Consider the following 22693-nt stretch of genomic DNA (forward strand, 5'->3'; position numbering starts at 1 on the left):
TTATTTACTTAATAGCCCAGACAGTCATTCTTTTTAAAAATGACGGTAGACATTGAAAGTTAATTATATTTTAAGAATTGAAGGCCAGTATAGTATATTTAAATGATTACATACTTTAATACTTTTTTCTTTAATATGCATTCTTGCGTTTTGGAGACCGAGAGAAGTGTGAAATCTCACAAACGTTAAAGTATTGATATTCTAAAGAAAATTATTTTTTTTCGCATGTAAAAGGCATGGAGGCAAAGGTTCTTATTACGAAAAAAGTCTTAATTAAAGTAATTATAAATGTAATGTATGGACAATAAACAGAATAAAAGTGAAAGCTTTGACATTTTCCTTGTTCAAAGTGTCATGGCCCGTCAGAATTGTAATTAAATGTAAAAATTCCTTAAACACGCGGTCGCGTGGTTACACTGCGCCTACATGTTGTGATTTTATATAATTTTTGTTCTAAATTTGTATAAATATGGTAAGAAACATCCAGTCATATTTTTAAAAATTGCAGTTCAGTTTTTAAAATTTCAGTTCATTTAGATTTGCCATATGTACTATTAAACGTTTCTAATTTCGCAGGATGAAGATGTTGAAGACATTGTAGGCGAAGTTAAATATACAGATTCTCAAAAAAGTGTAACCATATCAGCCGGATACTCACAGGACTTCACCGATAGCAGTTCCGACAGAAACACCTCATCTGGCAAAGAAACATACGTGATTGCTTGCGACAGCGATGACAGCGACAAAATATTTCATTTGCATAAAAGCCAAAGCACCATAAATTTAATGGATTCCACTAAAAGTCTCGATGAAGAATATTTTACTTTAAACAAAAATCAACAAATGACATTAGATCAGTCGACTTGTCTACAAAATTGTATATTTACTCAGACAAGTAAAACGATAATGGAATTAGCACAAAATGAGTTACATTTAAACAAACAGACGGACACGTTAGAGACGCAGACGTCGTTTGTGTCTGTCACTGAAAATAAAACTATTAAATATACTATACAAATATTAGATACAAAAAATACACGAGAAAATAAGGAGATTATTTTTTCCGGTAATGATTTGCGAACATTTATCCAACACACATTTCTTAGTAACGATCGTGAATTAACAAATGATATAGCAAATGGGTCTTACGACGTTCGAGGCTCCGAAGATGTGTGTAATGAAAATTTCAGTTGTGAAAACATCGACGACGATGAATCAGCACAGCTTATTAAAGATAAATCAGAAGAAAATACGATAAATCAACCAAAACCTATAGAATTTGATAGTGAAGAGTGTGATTCTGACATTGAATGTGATTCTTTAGAAGACTTCTCTGAAGAAAAAAATAATAACAAAGAAATTAACAGTGACACTAGTGAAGTGCCGACTTCTATAGATTGTGATATTGAAGAACTGTATAACAAACTATCTGGAAGCCCTTTTTTGCTTTCTCCCGTAGTTTCGTCTGATCCTTTGGAACAAAATGTCGGTATTCTGACACCTCTTACTGAGGAGAATACACAGAAAAGAGACGTTGATATGTCCCCAAGCGCCCAAACTTTGACCCAAACCACAGACGATGAGACATTGTTTATAAACAATGGAATAAAAGTGAAAATACTATCTAACCATGACAATAATTTAGAGAGCGATGTATTAAAATTGCCGCCTATCATGAATCACCGATTTTCTAAAAATCCAAATTTAAATTCTTTGTTTTCTTTAAAACATCATTCTGATAGTAGAAATGTTAACAAATGTTTTGACCAGTGGGAAGTTGGTGCTAAGGAGCTTGCTTCGGGAGAAAGCCCACTTATAACTGGAAAAGATGGTAAATTACATATTCAATTATATTGTAGATAGGTGTATCCTTGCAAACTAGATTGATGAGGTTAGGAAAGGGGATAATTATATTTAAAAATTTCTAAATTAATTAAAAAACTAAAAAAAAAATAATCCATCTATCATGTAGGTACATTTCCTATATACCTAAGTAATATTTCAAAGGAAATGTTTAACTTGTATAAACTTTTTTATATATTTAAAGTGAAACTCACTCAGGAAAGAAAAATATTTACTTAGAAACTTCTCAAACCTCTATGAGAACGTGTGGCTTAGCGGTCAGAGCACTTGGACAGTTTTCAAGTGGTGCAGGTTTTATAAAAATTTTAACGTACCGTCACAAATCGTCAAAGTGCTCTGACCACTAAGGCATACGTTCTCATCAAGCTACGAAAGTCTTATACGCTTCAACTTACAGCTTATTAATCTTGTTGGTATCTATTTAGGGAGATTTGTCACAACATGAATAAGTTGTAACAAGCGTATATATTTACATAAATATTTAAGAATATAAATTTACATAAATATTTCAATTTTTCGAGAGGGGATCAAACCTACGACCACTAGGGTTCACAGTGCGAACTTGGTGGGGTACAAAGTGTGAATATAAACTCGAGCGGTTGCGCCACGACTGGCGTCGATAAAAAATATGCACACTAAGGAAATATTTTAAATATATCAATAAAACAACTTTTCCTAAGTATTCTACTAAATTTATAGATTCCAATAACCCAAAAGACCACGTCAGGCTTCCTCCAATTCACTTAGAAGGTTTATTCTGTACAACTTTTGCAAGGAACAAAGGAAACTCTACAAGTGTTACGCCGAAAGGAAAAACATCATTTACTGAGTCGCCTTTTGATGTCATCAGCATTAATGGGAAAATTAAGGAGCTTAAAATGAACACAAAAAAATCTGGGTACTTTACTTACAAAGTTCTTAAACGCGTATATTTAGTTTTATATATTTTAGAAAACAAAAAAATTAAAACCTTAAGCTGGTTTCTAGAAATGTACAAGAGCAATAATTCCGGCTTACTTTAAGATCGAAGATAAAATCACTAAAATCAAAGACTAGTCTTATTACTAGAAAATTTAATTTAATATATTTTATTTAAATAAATAAATTTAATTAAACATTGATTATTGATTATAACCACATTTTAAAAGTTTTTATTAAAAACAGATACAAATATGAAAGTAGAAGCGGATCACCAACACGTGTGTCGTCTCCGAAAGAAAGAAAAATAAATGAAACAGCTGAAAAAGGTTGCGAGGCGTTGTGCAGTGAACTGCTGAGGAAACTACGATCTTCTTCATGGTAATAGTTTTGTTTTTGTGAATCGAATAAGGACATGTATTTTAACTGTAAGAATTTTTTTGGGTACATTTTCTTCTGTCTTTTTCTTTGACAAATCAAAAATCCTCTTTTTTTCACAAATTATATTAATCATTTGTTCGTGTCACAGTGCACCAATTCTCTTAGTTACTTTAGACACTATTTTTATTTCCCTTTTGGTACGGAGCCGAAGTCGCAGTTCATACTAGTTTCTAAATGCTTCATTTTTTTCGCCAGTGTTTTTGTTTATATTATTGGTACTTTAATAAAATTACAAATATAGACTTAAAAATTTAACTTTATTATTCTTAATAGGTTGGAAGTAACTGAAACACTAGACGAGTTACCAAAGGCGTTAGAAAAGTTCTGGCTCGTCATATCAGAAAACCGAATAGTCGACCTATTACGAAAAGTATGTTAGCATTCATTTAATTTAGTCACTTAGTCAATATTTTCTTTATTTGAGGCAATAATTATATTTTGATATTTTTAAGGAAATTGAAATGTTATTTCGCACTTAGGAAAGAAAAAGAACTATTTAGAAAACGTATAAAAATTTAAAATTAGCGGGATTTGAATCCGTGTTACTTGGAAAAGGTCCAAACGCTCTAACGCCTCCAGAAATCGGCGGAAAATGAGGAACAGAGTGATTTAACACTAGGATCCCGCCTATCCTGCCGTGTATATAAAAAAATAGATATACAACTTTTTTTCAAAGTTCACATTAATATAGAAGTAGAATACAGGTGGCTGGGCACATCGAGTCTCCGAGGACGCAGGTCGCGCGCTCTGCCTGCAGCACTCTCGCTGAAATAATCAAAAATACTAACTATACTAAGAAGCCTGTAAGTTATCTTACATGAAACATTTATTAATAACGAATAATTAGTTTTGTGATTTTTCACACTTTTCACTTATAATTAGAGTATGTATATTGCAGTTTCAAGTTTTTTCCCGTATACTAGAGGTAACAAAGAGAATTAAAGAGATCCCCGAGAAGGCAGTTGCTTTTATCTTGCACATAGCATGCAAATGAAAGTATTTTTTAATGAAATATTTAATATTTTCATTGTGGGAGAAAACAGTGTACTGTTTTCACAGTTTGTTCACAGTTGTTTTAACAGTGTACTGTTTTCTCCCACAATGAAAATATTTATTCTACAGAATGGAACATAAAAATATGATTTATCATTTCTACATCAACGATAATACTATAAAATAAAATAAACTTTAATATATTAACGTGTTTTAGGACTTCTACGAAGGAATTTCTATTTTACTGATGAAATCGGGCAGTTTCAATAGAGCGGTACGGCGCGCGGCCAACGTCGCACTCGACGATATCGTGTGCAAAGTGGATGTCACGCACTCCATCACCGCTATATGCATTTACGGTGTGGGGTTAGTTAAGAAATGTATCATTAATTTTGGTACAATCAAAATTAAATCAACTCAAAAAAGCTTTAAGCTGTATCCCGCATACAGCAGAGGAGGCAGAGGGACCCCCCACTTTCTGCCAGTCACACTTTGTGCCCCTGCGCCAAATTTAAGAAAGACAAATAATAGCTGATATAGGTACATAATTATATTGACAGACTACAGGATGATCGAGAAGTTGTGGAAGCCGTGAACTTTTTGAAGTTTTGCGTATTTTTTACCCGGAAAGAAAATAATTCATTTTTTAATATTTTTATTTCTTTGCTCTGGTGTCGAAGCAAAACGCAACGTCGCGTTCCGCCACTCAACATACTCAACAACCTCCAGAATTCAGCGGAAAGTGAAGAGCGGAGTAACTCAACACTAAGCTCCCTGTCCCTACCCTGCTACATGTGGGGTGCAGCGTGAAGATGAAACAAATAATAATGATAAATCTACAGGCACAAAAACGCCCTAGTACGCAGCGCCTCAGCGCGCCTGCTGGTCGTGTGCTGCGCGCTGGCGGAGGGCGGGCGCCAGGTGCTGCGCGCGCGCCCCACCACCGCCGTTACTGCGCGCAAGCACGCACTGCGTGCACTGTCTGAGCTATTGCAGGATAAGAATACGGAGACTAGGTTTTTTTAGTTTTGTTTTTTAATGTTAATCTCAGTTTGTCAGTGTTTGTTTTGTAATGTTAATTTGATTTGGTCTTTATCTAAAAAAAATCAACTTAACGCTGTATCCTGCAAACAGCAGGGTAGGCTGAGGGAACCTAATGTTAAGATACGCCGTTCCCCACTTTCCGCCGAATTTTAGAAGCACTGCGTTTTGAGTGGCGGAACTCAACGCTGCGCTTTGCCTCGAAACCAGAGCGAAGAAATGGAAATATAAATTTAGATAAATATTTCATTTCCAGTGGGGATCAAACCCACAACCGTCACGATACAGTCGTCAAAAAATATAGATAATATAGAAGCTATATATATCATTCGTATATATCGCAGCCTTGGTTGCTGACCACCATTTCACTAAGCGAATCGGGAAAATAAAAATATTTTATTCGGACACAACCATCATCTTCCAGTTAAATACATTTGAACTATTTCTCAATGACGTCAATTGACGATTGAAGTATTATAATGCTAATTATTGTCTTAGAAAGTATGCAGAACGCCTCTACGCTATGCTACGGCCTCTACAAAGCTTCGAAGCGTACTTCCTTACAGACGTGAACGCAGAACTCGCCACGAGACATATGAACAAATATGATCAACTTTTACTACAAAATAAGCAAAGTAGATGATACGTTTATGATTTCATTTGCTGTAAAACTTTAGGTACTTTATCTGTGCCCTGTATGTAGAATAAACGAAAGTTTTTTTACAATAATTACACTATTTATAACTTAAAGACTTAGAACGATATAAGTCTCATTTTCTTTAATTTAAAAATAGTGGACTAAATCCTAATAATAATATTGTTTTGTATCAAATTTAAATTCTGCTTTATGTATTAAAACATTTTTTTTTTATTTATCATTATCAGTTAAATTGCCTAAAACATTTCTTTATTTTGTCTATCATATATTATCATTGCCAAAATCTATTTAAAAAATTATAAATATCGATAACAACCAGTAAATAGTAGTAATGTCCTAAATACTGACCTCACCCCACGATAATTGCATCATTTTACTTCAAAGATTACAAGCGTCGTAATGTTGAGATTGTAACGTGTTTATTTAATAAAAATATAAATACTAATATGATTTTTTTATTGTGCTTAAACATCTTCCAGTTTGTATAAAGTTATGCTATTAAAAACAGAGCAAGCGGAAGTGGAACTCGCCCACCGAGTGTTCCGTACAAATATTTGAGGTCTAGAGCTTTTTCTGCTGAAATTCAAGCTTAGCTAGAGCCCTTTCATCTGATACTTCACTTCGACTAATGGCTTTAATAGCAAGCTTGTTAGCTTATTACCTTTTGGCCATGATTTATGTGATACAAATATAAAAACAAAATATTTATTTATTCTATCTATCCAACACATAGCAGGGCCGGCAGAGGAAATGTGGGAACCTATTGTTAAGACATTTCAGGAGTCAGTAGCAGGAGTCAACGCCGCGCTTTGCCTCGTTACGAAGGCAAAGAAATGAAAATATGAAATATTTCATTCCTCTGATTGGGAATAGGTCATACAACCTTCGTGGACGGTGGTAAACACGCTGGTACGGCCCGTGCACCACGATACCCTCAATTAAAAATAATAATTTCACTATAAGCTTATACCCATTACTAACCGTGTTAAAAAATATGACGACCATTTTTCAGCTTCATGCTATATTCTGCAGAGGTAGAGCCAACTTTATATGAAGACATTGGATGTTGAGTGGCGAAACACAATGCTCTGTACGAAACAAAAAAAGGTACAGTTTTAGCAGGAAGTATCTTAACACTAGGTTCCCTGCCTATTCTGCTGTACGCGGGACAGCGCCAACCTGATTTTAGAACAGCAGGCAGATGGAATATGGGAACCTAGTTTTAAAACATATATATTTCAACAATCACACACACTTGTGATCTGCTTAACGACAGTCTCAAATATTTAAAACAAATAATTTTCAATAAACCGTGAGGCATAAAATGACGTGGCGGTCTCGTTTAACAAACGATTTGAACTTTCCGAGTGCGTCTGCACTGAGTTAATGTTCTAGTTTTTATACATATATAAATATAAATATCTTTGTATATCTGTTGTTTATATGCTATCTTATTCATTTAAAGTAATAGCAAAACAACAGATGTTAGGCTAATAAAATTGTATTATTAATTTGCTATGCTACATTTTTCGCTCGATTTGTTTGTGAAATAGCGGAACTTAGCGAGGAAATGAAAATTACTAAAATATAATCATTTCTCCGAATAGATATTTTGTATTTCAATAAAAAAATATTTATTATTTTATCTCTGTAAAAAAATATATTATTACCTTATGTAGGTAAAGCATGAAAGGGTTTCACAAGGCAAACAAGCGTACGGGTCACCTGATGGCAAGTGAACAAATTCGCCCACGACCCCGTGCAACACCAGAGGAGCTACAGGTGCCTCTGGTTGCCGGCCTTGAATTGAGGATTAATTCTACGTAGTTGACTAAATTCCTCTAAGAAACTTTTTAATAAATTCTGTGAATACTATCTGATACATTTAATAGCAATTATATTTTTTTACGACTAATTAACTTTTTGAAAGGTGTGCTTTTCACTGTATCAACCCTTATCTAAATAAAAATGATAGTCAAATGAGGCGACTAGTTTTGAATCGAAAATACTATATACCTACGCCAAATAATCGAGTCTCTAGGCCAATAATAATCAATAATAATCATTAAAATAGAAGACACGAATATTTTTTAATTACAAAATACCAATCCCTAAACATGCATTTCATTCAAACTCAGCTAAAAAAGCTTAAATACACAAGTACTGAAATAACCTCGTAAAGATCTATTTCCTCCATCCCTCACCCTACCCTCCCCAACGGCGCTCGTATATTTTTAAATTACTAAATAACAACACCAAAGCATATCATTAATTCCAACAACGACAAAGCAAAGACAGGCTGCGTTACTAGTTTCAAACCAAAGCTCAAGTACACAAGTACTGAAATAACCTTGTAATGACATATTTCCCCCATCCCCCACCCACGTCGTCCACTATCTTAATGGTAGTCGACAACATTCACTTTGGTGTCAATAAAACGCGTTAACCTCCTATCACCTCGCCCTAAAGCCTATAATCGCGTAGCAAGTAGGTATAGAACGTTTATCATACGATTTGATTGTTTATAGTATTGGGTGTCGAAGTGCGTCAACTTAGGGCGCATCTTGCATAGAAGTACCAGTAGTGCAGCAGTATTTATTAAGCAAAGATAATATATTCATTTGTGCTTAGTTCATTTTCATATGATAACTTTAAGCTTGCAAAGTCTGATATATATATATATATATATATATATATATATATATATATATATAATTACATCTCTCGAGGGCGTCGTAGCTTTGCATTTTTAATTTTCCACTCTGAGGAATTCTGCCACTCAACACTACCTAATGAAAATTTAGGAGGAATGAAGAGAATAGAGTGTTTTATAACTAGAATCATTCTGCCTACCTTGTTCTTCGCGGAATACAGAGTGAAGTGGGAAAAATATTCAAATTACATTTTGTTTCCTTCATTCTTCGACTTCGATTTAGCCGAAATTTAGTATAGATATGTAAGTCAGATGACAATGCAATATTCTGGCGGCAGTGAGCTGATGACGAAGCCAGAAGGTGGTACTAAAACACTAAGATGGCACATCGAAGTCTTATCGAGTTTAGACTTGTCTATTTCTCTTGAGCAGTCTGAAAATAAATTGTAACAAGGATCTGTCGGTGGAGCCGTAGGTTGATTGAATAGCTCGAAGAGCTAGAAGAAGCATTACATCATCGGTTATTGTACTTAAGTGCTTTAAGCTTTTAAATTTAACTATTGTATTATTATATATTGGAAAAGTTCATGTTAATTATTATAAGTTTGTAGTCGTAGATGTAAACATGGTACTGCCATGGTACTGAGAGTATTGAAATGCTATCTGCTGCAAGTGCAACGTTGGAATGCTGTGACGCTTTACGCTAAGGGTTAAGCCATATAGAGAACTGCGAGAACAACGACTACGCTCATTAGAGAAAAATCATATTAATGAAGAAGTCCAACATTTTATAAAAGCTTGTGATTTTTTTTAAATTTTATTTTATTTATCATTGAGTAAATTTAATGCTGAAAGTATATATCTGAGCCCACTCGTGGCGCAACGGCACAAAATGTAACTGTAAACGCGGCTGGTTGTGCGTTCAACCCCTATTCTCTCGCCTGTTGTGTGCGGGATACAGCTGATAAAAAAAGGATATATTTTAATACGTTTAACTTTAAAGAGATGAGGCAGTTTGAAAACTATTAAACAACTATTAAATACACTACATTATTTGGACTTACCAATAAACTATTATGAATAAAGTACTGATTTCTCACGACAACGACCACGACCGCTCTGTCAAGAGCGAAACGACAAAGAAGAAGAAGAAGAAGTGATTTCTCATTTCTTACAAGAATAGATTAATTATCTATCTTCTATATATATAGCTTATATTTTATTTATCCTTAAAAACGTATCAGATTTTTATAGGATACGAAAGCTTTATGACTTACACATGTACATTAATAATGATATAAATGACGTCTCGAGAAAATAAAGTATATAGATAAAATATATTCCTTAGAAAGTGGTTAAACATATGTAAGCATTTTATTTATGTATATTTTTTATTGTTTTTTTAAATAACTAATTTAAATTATTAACAAATGGAACGTACGTTATGAAATATAAGGTTAATTTATTGAATAATATAAGACGTATTTACATATATACATAATACTGTATTATAAAATATATTAATGTGAAACGTGTATTATATGACGTATGGTTGTTACCACTCCATACTTGCCTACAGCCAAGTGATATGCGCTTTCGTAGCTCAGAATTATGATTTATTACTATCAATGTAGGAGCTTGATAACATCTATATATGATTAATATGACACTTATTAAGATTATTTTAATGTATTTTATAATATATCTACACAACTAATAACCCACCCTAGGTTTACTTCGTGTATATTTTTTTTTTCTTAGTTTAATGTGGATAAATAAATATAATAGCAGCTTTACGCTTTTTCCGTTTACCAGTAGAGAAAGGAAACTTAGTGTTAAGATGTCCTGATTTTCAAAACGATGCGTGTTGAGTGGGACAACTCAACATCACTAATAACACAATAATAAACGCTATAAACATTTAAATTATGCATTTAAATAGTTTTTTGGTGGGACTTATACCTGCATTAATAACCCAATTAATAATAAATAATAGCCACAAACATCCACACTCATCGCGCTAATGGAACAACAAAAAAAACAATTTTCAATGTTTATCTTAAATTTCACTGTGTTGCTTTTATATCTAGTACATATAATTATCGATATCTATTATTGAATTGATATTAAATCGCTTTATTTACATATTATACAATATTGTTTCGGTTGAACTTGTGAACTTACAAGAGTGTCCAAACTATCTAGTTCCCCGGGACATGGCCTGAAATATATTAATAAATATTAAAGAAAAAACATACCACGTGAAAATATTTGGACTGCAGCGTTATACGAATGAGATAGCGTGTTTGATTCTCACTCATAGCAGCTTATAGGAATAATATTAATATTGATCTAGCATTATTAACTCCAAAAGGAGGAGTTAATAATGCTCCTCTGAGAAATTATAGAAAAGAAAATATTAAAAAGTTATTTAGTCCATTATATAGCTTTGAATATTGATTATCAACTATCCATAACTAGGATAATATACGCTTTTCTCGCTTTTCTCATAATAAAATATATTTTCCCCCTCATAATATGGAAAAGACACGATCATATATGATTTATTATAATTCTAATATAGATTATGTTTCACAAATAGCATGAATAAGTCTGTTTACGTTTCAATAAGAATGATTTAGAATTTTCCAAATGTTTAGGACTCATTAGCTGATAAAGATCCTTTTCTAGAAATTTCTGTTTTTTAATGCGTCACAGTGATAATAATAATGTATCGTTAAAGATAACATAAATCATAATAAACTTTCTTAATAAACTTTCTAGCAAGATCAACCCTTTACTGCAAATGTAATATCTTGTTTTAATTTTTTTAAGCTGTTTTTGTAATTATTAAGATAATAATCGAATGATATTAGTTATTAATAAATGGTATGATAATATTCAAATGTTTATTTCTTATTGTCATTGACGTCCCACATTACGTATTAAAATTATATCTAATTAATTTTATATGATAACTTTTGATGAAATTGATTTTATTTAGAATAATTTAGAATATTCTTTTTTACAAGGCTTTTTCAGTTGTTCATTAAACATAATACACATAAAATAAACAAAAATAAAAATCGTTATAAACTTTTAAAATTATTTATTAAATCTCTTATTATGTATTGTATTACATTTTACAGTTTTACATATATTGCGTAAAATGTCGTTAACATTAAAGTACATTTTAAAAATAAAAATAGTTTAAGGTCGGTTAAATACAATATTATAACTATTTCTACGATACTAATACTTATCTAACCAATACTAGTTGTGGCTACATTTAATCAACTACATTGTCAAATAAACAATCGCTAATATAAATAAACCAAAAAATACTTTCATTACATTTTAAGTACAGACATTACTTCTGTTAGGCTGCGACCTAATATAGGTCAGATGTAACGAGTAAATACTCGAAAAAATATTATAATTAATTTTCCTCAAATTAATTTCTTTCTTCATGGCGCGCTGCGTTTTAACACCAGCACTCGTGGGTTTAATTGAATCTGTGCACCCTGTGTGAAACAGGTGGATAGCTGCACAGTTTTAATAGGCACCAGGAACGTTTTTGAACGTGCCTCCTTCGATTCCTCGGCGGACGACCTTCCGTCTGCGCGAGCAGCAGCAGAACAGCGAAGATGACAATAAAAATATTAAAGAAGCGCATTTTGCTTATCAATGTTGTTATCTCAGTATACGATGCACAAATTCAGTCAATCCAATAAGTTGGGGTCTAAAAGGCTCACATATGATATTTTAAGGGTTAGAACAGTTAAGCTTATCGATTGACGTTTGAATGAGAACTGAAGATGTTATCGTGTATCTCTGTCTTATATACGACGGAGCCGGGGTTATCTCGCGCGTGTGTGATAACCCACCGAAATGCGATATTAAGTTCGATGACTGGCGCTCAATGTCAACTAATTCATTGTAGTAAAATTATCTTTCTATAGGTAGGTTATGGTACCGGGTCTCTCGTGGACGTTTTATATGCGAATTTCATTCATGCTTAGATAGCCATTTGTAAATACGCTTTGAACACGCTGCTCGCTCAAACATTTTTTTTTTTATTATTTTTTAAGTTTCTTTATGACGCAATCGACATTTTGTTTTAATCATTGACATTTGACATTATAGGTTTTTTTTTTCCAATAGAATATATTGAAATGGATGTATACATTTTCATAAGAAACCTATAAGAATATGTAATAGGTATGTATATATAAAAGAAAATAAATATATCTAATCCATATTCAATAAGTTTAATTTAATATAATAATTTTGAATCTGGACAAACCACTGCTATAGGCATTGATGACCTGCCCCAATTTATCGCCGTCTAGTTTGATACTTTATCGCAACGCTAACGAGCTTCAAATGTTGTAGACATGAATTACTTATACAGTCATAGACTCAGTCACTTTAATTAATAATTTTCATTTATTTAAAAATATATTTTTTAAGTAAGTACTTCATAATATGTAGGTAATAATAATATATATTATTATCTACATATTTTGTCCTATTTAAAGATAGGTTGGCTACAATACTAATTTAGAAAATAGTGGACGGAAAACCATTTTTTTTCTTCCTGCGGATATTTTAAGAAATGCCCTCTTAAGCCTGTAGGGAAATTTCAACTTTGTCTATGAGTCACTCAGTATCGATAGAATCATACATACAAAATATATAGATATAGTAGACACTTCCTCGTTCTGGTGAAATTAAATTCGAGATTGAGTTCCGCCTCTAGCAAAAAGTATTCCTTAACGAACTAAAAAGGAACCTGTATTCTCCCAGACTTCCCAAACACGAACAAGACCTACGCAAAATATTGAAAATGCATAAACATACTTAATATCATACGAAACACAATCAATAATAAACATTTTTAAAACCACGTGTTAATTTAAATAATGTTTAAGCGTCGCATTTTCAAAAGGTATTTCCAATCTAATTAATAAATAAATGGAAACACGTTATACTATTGTATTTATCAAAATACTGGTTTTCCACAAAATCAAAATTTAAGTAAGAAATTTGTATTTTATATATAAAAGAGCTTGTTTTATCCTTCCTTCCATTTAAGTATGTCTCACACAGCGACCTCTAAGCTGAGCTATCTCACCTCATTAATAGTTAATTAGGTCAATGTGATTTAAAATCCTTGGATGCTATAAACAGGGCATCCAGTATTTATCTAAGTGGGTTATGTAACAGTTATTATGTTTGAATTATATTTATTGGTCTGGTCTAATAAATTTGTTATCGACAGACACGAGGGCTCTATCAATTATTGATAATTGAAATTAAAAGTAAAGGCGATATTGTATACTTGATATGCTTAATTAAATGACGGCTCTAATTTCAAATATTGCAAAGAAAAATGTTTATATTTTAAATTTAAAAAAGTAGCGAAGTTTTTGCGAGTCCGTCCCAATTAAAAGCGGTTCGGACTGGTACAAATGATGTTATCTGAAAATAATTCCTTAAATTTAGGTACATATAGTATCTAACTATTAAATATTGTTTAATCCTGCGCCTAGCAGGCTAGGCAGAGGCAATCTGGGAACGATACTCCATTCCTATTAAGAGACTTCCATTCCCCCTTTCTGCCGAAAACTAGAAGCATCGCCTGTTGAGTGGTGGGAATCAACGCCGCACTTTGCCTTGTTACCAGAGCGAGGAAATGAAAATTAAATATTTTATTTTCTTGAGTGAGAATCAAATCTATACTGCCGCGTTTATAGTCGCACACTTGTTCCCCTGCGCCACTCCTGGCCTCATGGCTTTGCTGATAAGTTATGGTTATAAATATTCATAGTTTATAATTCGAAATAGCCTTTATTTGTATGCTATTCAATAGGTATATTTCTATATCATATTTCCTCTTTGGAGTAGCTCACCAATCCATTTGATTCCATGGTCTGTTCAACTTTGACTTTGACTTGAACTTTTACTTCTCAATTTTGACTTTTTTAGTTTCACACAGTTTACACGTGATAGCTGTGTAAGTAGAGAGAACCTCATGGTTCTCCCTTTGTGTGACGATACTTAACAACCCCCTTTCCCGGTTTCGCAAGAAGACTCTTGCGAGAGCAAGAAAATTAAAATAATTCGTTTCCTCGAGTCGGAGTCGAATCCACAACCATCAAGTTTACAATCACACATTATAATCGGACTGAGAGCCTCATTACGACGACGATTTCCTTTAGGTTTTCCTCGTTCCGAAAGCTTTTTTTATCTTATAACTTGCCGCAATGTGTAGAAGTACATATCTGTCTACATAATATCTGACTCAAGAGGAACAACATAAATAACTTAAAGTTGTTTCATAATTCACAAAAGTTTGCATTACTGGGCAACCTAACCTATGAATTAAATAAATCATCATCATCATACATCTGTGTGGTAACACTCTTTTTACTTAAAATTCGGATAACTCTACATATACTTACTCTTTTTGTCCAAACCATATTTTTAATTATATTGAAAATGGCGTAATCGAGTTTTATTTCATCTTTTTACATATCTTAAATCTTATACGTTATTTATCATAGATATGTATTTGTTAAAAAAATGAGCTTCACATAGGCAGATAGGAACCTAATTTTAAGACGATCCATTCCCCTAATGTCCGCCAAACTTATGTATTTGTTAATTATAATAAAATTTTAAATCTAAACTCATAGAGAATGAGCGATTTAGTAGCTTAGAACTACATGCTATCCTCACCCTAGGATGAAGACAGCATCACTATGGCTCACCATAGCGAAGTTCAGGCGCCCTCAGGACTGCTTTGTTCCGGTCTTCCACTGCCATTTTCATATATCACTTAAAAAGCTACTCGATTCGGGTATGAGGGTTATTCACTCTACGTCAATCATTCTGTTTGAGATTATTGGCAAACCGGACTTCAGTTAGTTTTATCCAATATCAACCCACTGTAACTAACTAATATTACTATATTTTATTGTCATTGACTTTTCTTATATGATTTAGATCTGGACGATTATTTATTACGTTAATAAAAGAGTGATGCATCACACCTAATTGATTTATATTGTATTAAGAGCATGTGCTGAAGGTTGAACTTTTTGAATTTCTATTGAAAGGCGGATGATCCCAAGAGGTTGCAATCTGTTATTTAATAGGCAAATAACTCTATCAAATAGGGGTAAATATTTTTTTATCACTAGATTCTCTTAGTATAATTACATTTTGATAAATATACTCGATGTGATCATCATTTTTATCATTAATATCTTAATGACACACAGGTGGGTTGAAATATAAATCTTTATATTGATATTTATAATTTTATGCACAATTATACATAAATATGTACAAAACATATTTAGAATTAAACGCCGTCGTGGCGTAGGGGCAAAAACGTGCGCCTGTAAATGCGATGGTTGTGAGTTTGATTCCTATTCAAGGGGAATAAAATATTTAATTTCAGTTTCGTTACTTTGGTAACAAAACCAAGCGTCGCGTTGAGTTCTGAACTCGAGGAATTCTCGAGGCATTGCCTATTGAGTGTTAATAGGCAATGCCTCGAGAATTCCGCGGAAAGTGAGGTACGAACGTGTTGAATGGGAACGAAAGTGTCTTAGCTTTACATTAGGTTCCCAGGTTCCCTCTGCCAATCTTGCTATGTACGAAATAAAACGGAGCTAAAAGAAAAATATCGATCAGGCGAACTCTAGTGCTTTCATATAGATAAAATATGAGTAGATAGATATAATTTGTTTATATATAAGAGAAAAATGAAGTCAAAGGTTAACTTGCCGCGATGGTGTATTACAAGCAAATAACGCATTTCCATATACAATAAACATTCATATAGATAAAAACGATAAATCACACAACTATTGTAGACCAAGTACATACTGTGAAAATAGTTTATAATAACATAGAATTTATAACATATCCCAATAATAAATAATAATAAGGAAAGAAACAAACGAACGCAATGACGATATAATTTATATTATGTATAATTAACTATACTTATTTTTGCCTGTAGCTTCACCCGCGTGGTCGAATGTAAAAAGCATAAATCAGACACCAATATTTAAATTACAGACCAACCCACTACAGAAGAGTTTAAAAAGGTCGGATCATTCCAGGGATAAGACGTGAACCATATCTAATCCAAAAAAGCAATTCTGGGCATAGCATCAGAAATTAATGACAATAAAGAAACGGCTTCGTCTTCTTCTTCTTCGTGTCAACGCTTGGAAAATTTAGATTATATTTTGCTATTATTTAGCCACATTTACTGTGGTATCTGTTGTCTTATTCAAGTCGTCATGCAAACATGTGAACGGATATTTGTGGCAAGAGAGTGAGTGTAAGAAACAGCTAGTCCATCATATTGCTCATTTGGTGCATCTATGATATAATTTTACATTCTACAGTACAAAATATGACACTGAAAGTAACAAATTGAAGTTAGATTTAGAAATACAATACAAACCAACCAACATTAAAATTTAAATCTAATTTAATTAATTTATACAAATTCTATTTATAATTTCTTTAAATATAAGGCTTTCTTCGTATAAACTATAAGATGGTCGTTCAGTACCTTGTTATTACAGCACTTTCACTTTTCAGACCTTTTATGAGGTAGTCACTAGGTGCCTGTATGTTGATTGTTGACCCAGCAAACGAGCCATACAGATAAAAATATATTTCTGATGCAATATAAATATATATTTCAGTATGGATAAAATTTTATTTTTTTATTATAATTTGAAATAATTGTTTTGGTATACACTAATAATATAAGTTGTACATAAGGTATACGGATAAGCATGATGTAAATTTTTGATAAGTTAACATTTTTTTATTGGAAATATTATAAAAAACAATAAAACCCGAGATCGTAAAAACTAAAATTGTAAATACAAGCCGAATATTTCATTAGAATGTTAATTATAGGCACATGATCCTCCTTTGCGTCGCACAGTCACAGTTAAGAGGCAAACGAGCCTCTAGTTCTAGTTATCTTTGCTCATGGAAGTCTTCAATATCAGTTCAAAAGTTGACAATGGCTGCTCACCAGGCATATACGACATCCAAGGACGATTTTTTTTCAGACAATTCAGTTTCCATAATCCTGGAGGGACGGAATTTTCTAGAAATCACTTCAAGCGGTGTATCATTAACAAAAAAGTTCACACTATACAAATTTCAGTGTAGGGATAAATAAATTAGAAAATATAACCTACTAAATCTATAAAAACGACAAAACAATAAAATAAATGCATTTGCCACGCATTTCTCCCATTCTTTCAAGTATATTAGACGAGCGGTAAGTTATTGAATCCCAATGATTTCACAAACCTTCAACTACGAGTATAATCGCAGTAAGAAAAGATATTCGGACCTGTGCAATAAAAGCACGTAGAAGCGTTATCAGAAAGGGCGCGGGTTCAAATCCGGTTACGTTCGAAATTTGTACGACAAATTTCTATATATTTGGCAATATTTTTGATAGCCTATAATGTTAATATGGAGTCTATTTATAGATAGATATAATAATCATTGAACTGGTGGAATATGTGCATTATGGTTTTAGCCATACCTGAGTTGGAAATTTTAACCTCAATCAAGTTTCAAATATCTCATAGAAAGTCCCGTTTATAATGAATGTCCAAAATAAAAAACAAGTCCATTTCACTGAGTATTTAAAGAAAAAATAAAGTCTTCTCTAACTTTATTTACATGCTTATTCCCCCGATCGCTAATATTGCGTGACGGTCAGGGTGTGCTTTAAGATTAAATAAGATAAAGATTTTATTTCTTTATTTATTTCTTTATTCTAAATCTAGATATATTGAGTTTCCTTATAAAACAGCACGGTGTTGAGTTCGGACACAACACGCAATGTCTGGAAAATTTGGAAAAAGTGTAAAGCTGTTTTTCCGGTTCCGTATCTCAAGAAAATGGAACCCTCATACTTTATTTATCTATACACTTTATTACATCTGTCTAGCTAAAATTAATATCAAATAATGAGGTCTACGGCCTGGAGCATAGAAAGAAAAGCAAGCTTCAGCTTTTAGTCAAAACTACTCCAGAAACCATTTTTGTTTTTTATCTATTACAACAACGCAATACGACTAAAAATAACGATAATTTATTATTAATATTTATTTATTTATAGAATCTTATGTAAACTGAGCATCAGCCAAGCCCCTGCGTGATCATTGAATACGCACTATTACAAAATACTCAGATAGCAGCAGTGGGAAAGAAGTGTAACTTAAAATTTTATATTAAGAAATTTATAATAGAATTTTATATTAAAAATCTATTTATATTATAAAGAAATATTTATAATATTATTTATCACTTGTTTAGTGTATATTCTTCATAACTTTATATAAGAATTTCAAATCTCATCAATATCGTACGTAGGCCACTTTCTCTACAATCGTTTTAATTATAAAAAAACGTTATCTTTCAAACTTCCAGCACGCGTTCAACATTATATCTTATAATTAAAATATGGGGACTTCACGCTTTGATATCTTTTTTGTTTTGACCTAGTTCTTGTCCACGGTTTCGTCCATAGAAAAAATGTGATAATGTTAATATAATGTTTGAGTGCCGGAGGATTAATATAGCGAGGAAATGAAAATATTAAATATTTCATCGAGTAAAATCTCGAGTAAAATCAGACCCACAGCTACGACGACCTCAACTAACTACTTACTTAATACCTAACCTAAGAAACAATAAATTGTAAAAATATTTATCTGTCAGTTTAACAAATATAAATATTACATTTTTACAATTATTAAAGATCAAAGACCAAAATGAAACTGAAGTCGGCCATCACATTAGTCACATGTGATAAAGAATGTTTCAAATTAAAATATAATCGTGGTGTGATTATTAGAGGAATAATTGTATAAGGTGATACGACGCGCTATAGCTGATGACATATTTAAAAATATTGTTATTTAACACCGCTTATAATTCTGGCTTAAAATATCACCTGACGTTAACGTACGATGTTATTTGTATTAAATATTTGTTTATAAATAATTATTTTGGCACGCCTAAAAGCCATAAAATTAAGAAACAGAACAGAAATAATGGTCTTTTGACGCTTTTTCCCACATAGCAGATCCTGCTATTCAAAATTGCCCTCTGCCTATCCAGGCAGAGGGCAATTTTGAAGACCTCTATTATGCGGGAACTCAACTCTTACGAGCTTTTATAAGTTAATCTGTGTTATAAGTTATTCCATTTAAAGGAATTATAACCGAATATTGAATTGCCTGAATATTTACACTGCTATGGAAATCTGACGAGAAACCTATGTTTTCCTATTCTCCAGAATTAACAAAAATGAAGAGAAATAATAATTAACATTTTTTAAAATTTTATATTATGATTGTTTACTTTTCAGCTTGTTTTTTTTTTAATATTGAACTTTGATTTTATGAGTTCATCAAACTTTGTCATTATAATCAAAGATCATCAGGTTCCAGACCACCCCACAAAAAATCAGGAGGTGCGCAAAGATAACAAAAATTACATCATGACTTCTGTGTTGTTGCATGGAAATCAATATGTATACAGTCAATATTTGTCCGTTGCGGAGAAGGGGTATACGCGTGCGAATGTAACACGTGACGATTGTTGTTCGATTACCCCTGAGGGGAATGCAATATTTACTATTTTCATGTCCTCGCTCTGGCAAAGTCCATATGATTATTGTTAACAAATTCATTGTGAGCAGTGGTAAAACGCTTAAACGTAAAGCTTAACTTTAAACGTAAATGATTATTATTATAGAGAATTTCAATCTCTCACACTCTTGACTTTTACTTATTGAGTTAATTGTTCAATTTACGAGTAAACTGTACCATTATACTAAGTACCAGTTTCACCATACCTGTATAATAAAAGGCTCTGGAATAGAAGTGGTAATTAGTTCGTTATCCAATATCTATAGGCATGCCTACCTTATAAAATGATAGAAAATAAAAAAATGTGTGGAAAGCGCAGTGTCCTAGGCTCTCTCTGCCTACCCTGCTACATGCGGAATAGCTATATCCCGTCACAGTCACACGCTTGTGCTCCTCCGCCGCGACTGGCCTCAAATTGAACGCTTTTCAATCATAAAGATTCAAAAAGACAAATGGGTCCGCCAGCTAACCCCAGTTTGTTGGACGTTGAAATATAAAGCGCTGACAAACTTAACTGATAAGTTATCGATGTTAGCCAAGTGTCAATCAAAACATACTTAGCTTTCGACCCTGAGATGCACGCGTGTATCCCTTCTTTCGTGCTTAGAATAAATAACTCCTATTGTAGATGCCCTCACTCCAACTCCTATTGTATCTTCCTGAATTTCTGCCTTCTATCTTCTTTCGTAATTTATCCAACCTTCGTTTATTGTAGATTTTGAGTTCTCGAGATGAACCTAATCCATTTTTTATATTTAAATTATGTATGCCAAATAAGAAATCATTATGGAGTTTTTTATCTCAAGATAAGTGCCGCACATCCGGATTTTTCTGACAGACTGGCTTCCCTCATCATCATCCCACTTTTCGCATACGTATTCCCTGATACCCAATTTTTCCCTTTATTTGTATTGCAAGTTATTGCACTAACTTCCTGACAAATTTCGTAATTGTAGACCTACGGGAGCCTTATAGGTTTTGTCTAAAGTAAACTAAAGTTTGAGGGTGTCTGTTTATCAACTTAAATAAGCTGTACTTTCCATTGACTCACAATCCCCACGTTAGTACCAAACCCGGGGAGGCGAGTCCGACTCGCATTTGATCTGTTTCTTCGCTACGAAGCTACGTACTCCTATGTAGGTATATTATTTAGTATCACAGATAGTCATGGTTAGATGTTAAAATTAAAATGAGATAAACATCATACGATACTAAATTATCTCAGATAAGTTAGTATCGCGTGATGTTCACCTAATGCCATATAATATAAATAAATTTGTACTGAACTGGACTTTGAACTAAATAGTAAATCCGGCTAAAAAATACTAAAATAAAAAATATATTCGTAATGAAACAAATTACATGCGTCAAACAAATTATAGTAATTTATATTAGGTATAAAGTAAGGAAGGAAATAATTCATTTTATTGTTGTGAATTCGATGAATTATTTTCATTACTTCGATCCGGTTAGAAGACGAAAAATCGAAACTTGGGGAAAAGAAAGTCTGAATAAAGAATGAAGAATGTAGTGTCCCTCTACCTACACTGATATATGCTGAATACAACGTAAAACTAAAATAAATAATTTAGCTTGTACTCGTTATATATAAATACAATCACCAAAATGTATATAATCTATATATTAAGAGTAGAGTAATACAGAATATGAACACTTTCTCAATGTGATTTGAATGAATGTTTGATGACGTTAATGAAGGCTTTTTTTTGTTTGTGAATTCGTGCAGTTATAAAATGGTCAACCCTGAAGTCAGCTGTAAATTTATACGTAGATTTGATTTTACCATTTTCCGTACCGTACTCGCCGACGTTCAAATATGCCAATATTGCGTCAGGTGATTTTTCATATCATATCGTCTGGAAATGTACAATATGTAACAAAATTTATTATTCTTATGTTTAGACCCAAAAATAATAAGTTCGCACAATAATACTGCAATCAATAATATGTGACCTGTAAACCACTACAAGGAGTATATAAAAAATGGTTCAGCTTCACGCAGTATATTTACTTCAATTTCCATTTAAATATCAGATTGGCTGTTAAATTCCGCACTTGCCACTTGCTCGCCCGACCCAAGCAGGAACAGGCACTGTTCCATTACACCACGAAGCATTAATTTGTTGAGTCACAAATTCTCGAGTGCACCATTAGACAAACCACCATGGTGTAGGATGGCGCTGAAAAATACTTTTCTTTAGGTTCTCAATATAGAAAGAGTAAAAAAGTGTATTTAAGTATATAATCGGTTTGTTTTTTTTATCAAATGTGTATTATATTATGTTACGATTCGATAAAAATTGTTTTAAAATAAAAATTAAGATTATTTGATTACATTTTAAATTAGAATTAAGATTATTTGATTAGATTTTAAATTAGAAT

The 22693-nt window shown here is 32.5% G+C and overlaps 1 protein-coding gene across 1 annotated transcript; it reads left to right on the forward strand.

Annotated features, from left to right (window-relative positions):
* Window positions 1–146: 146 nt before the first annotated feature.
* LOC146540130 (uncharacterized) lies at window positions 147–6359 on the forward strand. The gene is made up of 8 exons (XM_085207397.1): window positions 147–1831; window positions 2563–2761; window positions 3028–3162; window positions 3496–3592; window positions 3927–4025; window positions 4433–4581; window positions 5058–5231; window positions 5755–6359. The coding sequence occupies exons 1-8, from the start codon at window positions 787–789 to the stop codon at window positions 5897–5899; spliced, it is 2043 nt and encodes a 680-aa protein (XP_085063523.1). The 5' UTR covers window positions 147–786; the 3' UTR covers window positions 5900–6359.
* Window positions 6360–22693: the final 16334 nt, after the last annotated feature.

This window comes from Heliconius melpomene, chromosome 3 (assembly GCF_056956725.1).
Source record: "Heliconius melpomene rosina isolate 202511_hmr_F chromosome 3, ASM5695672v1, whole genome shotgun sequence".
NCBI lineage: Eukaryota > Metazoa > Arthropoda > Insecta > Lepidoptera > Nymphalidae > Heliconius > Heliconius melpomene.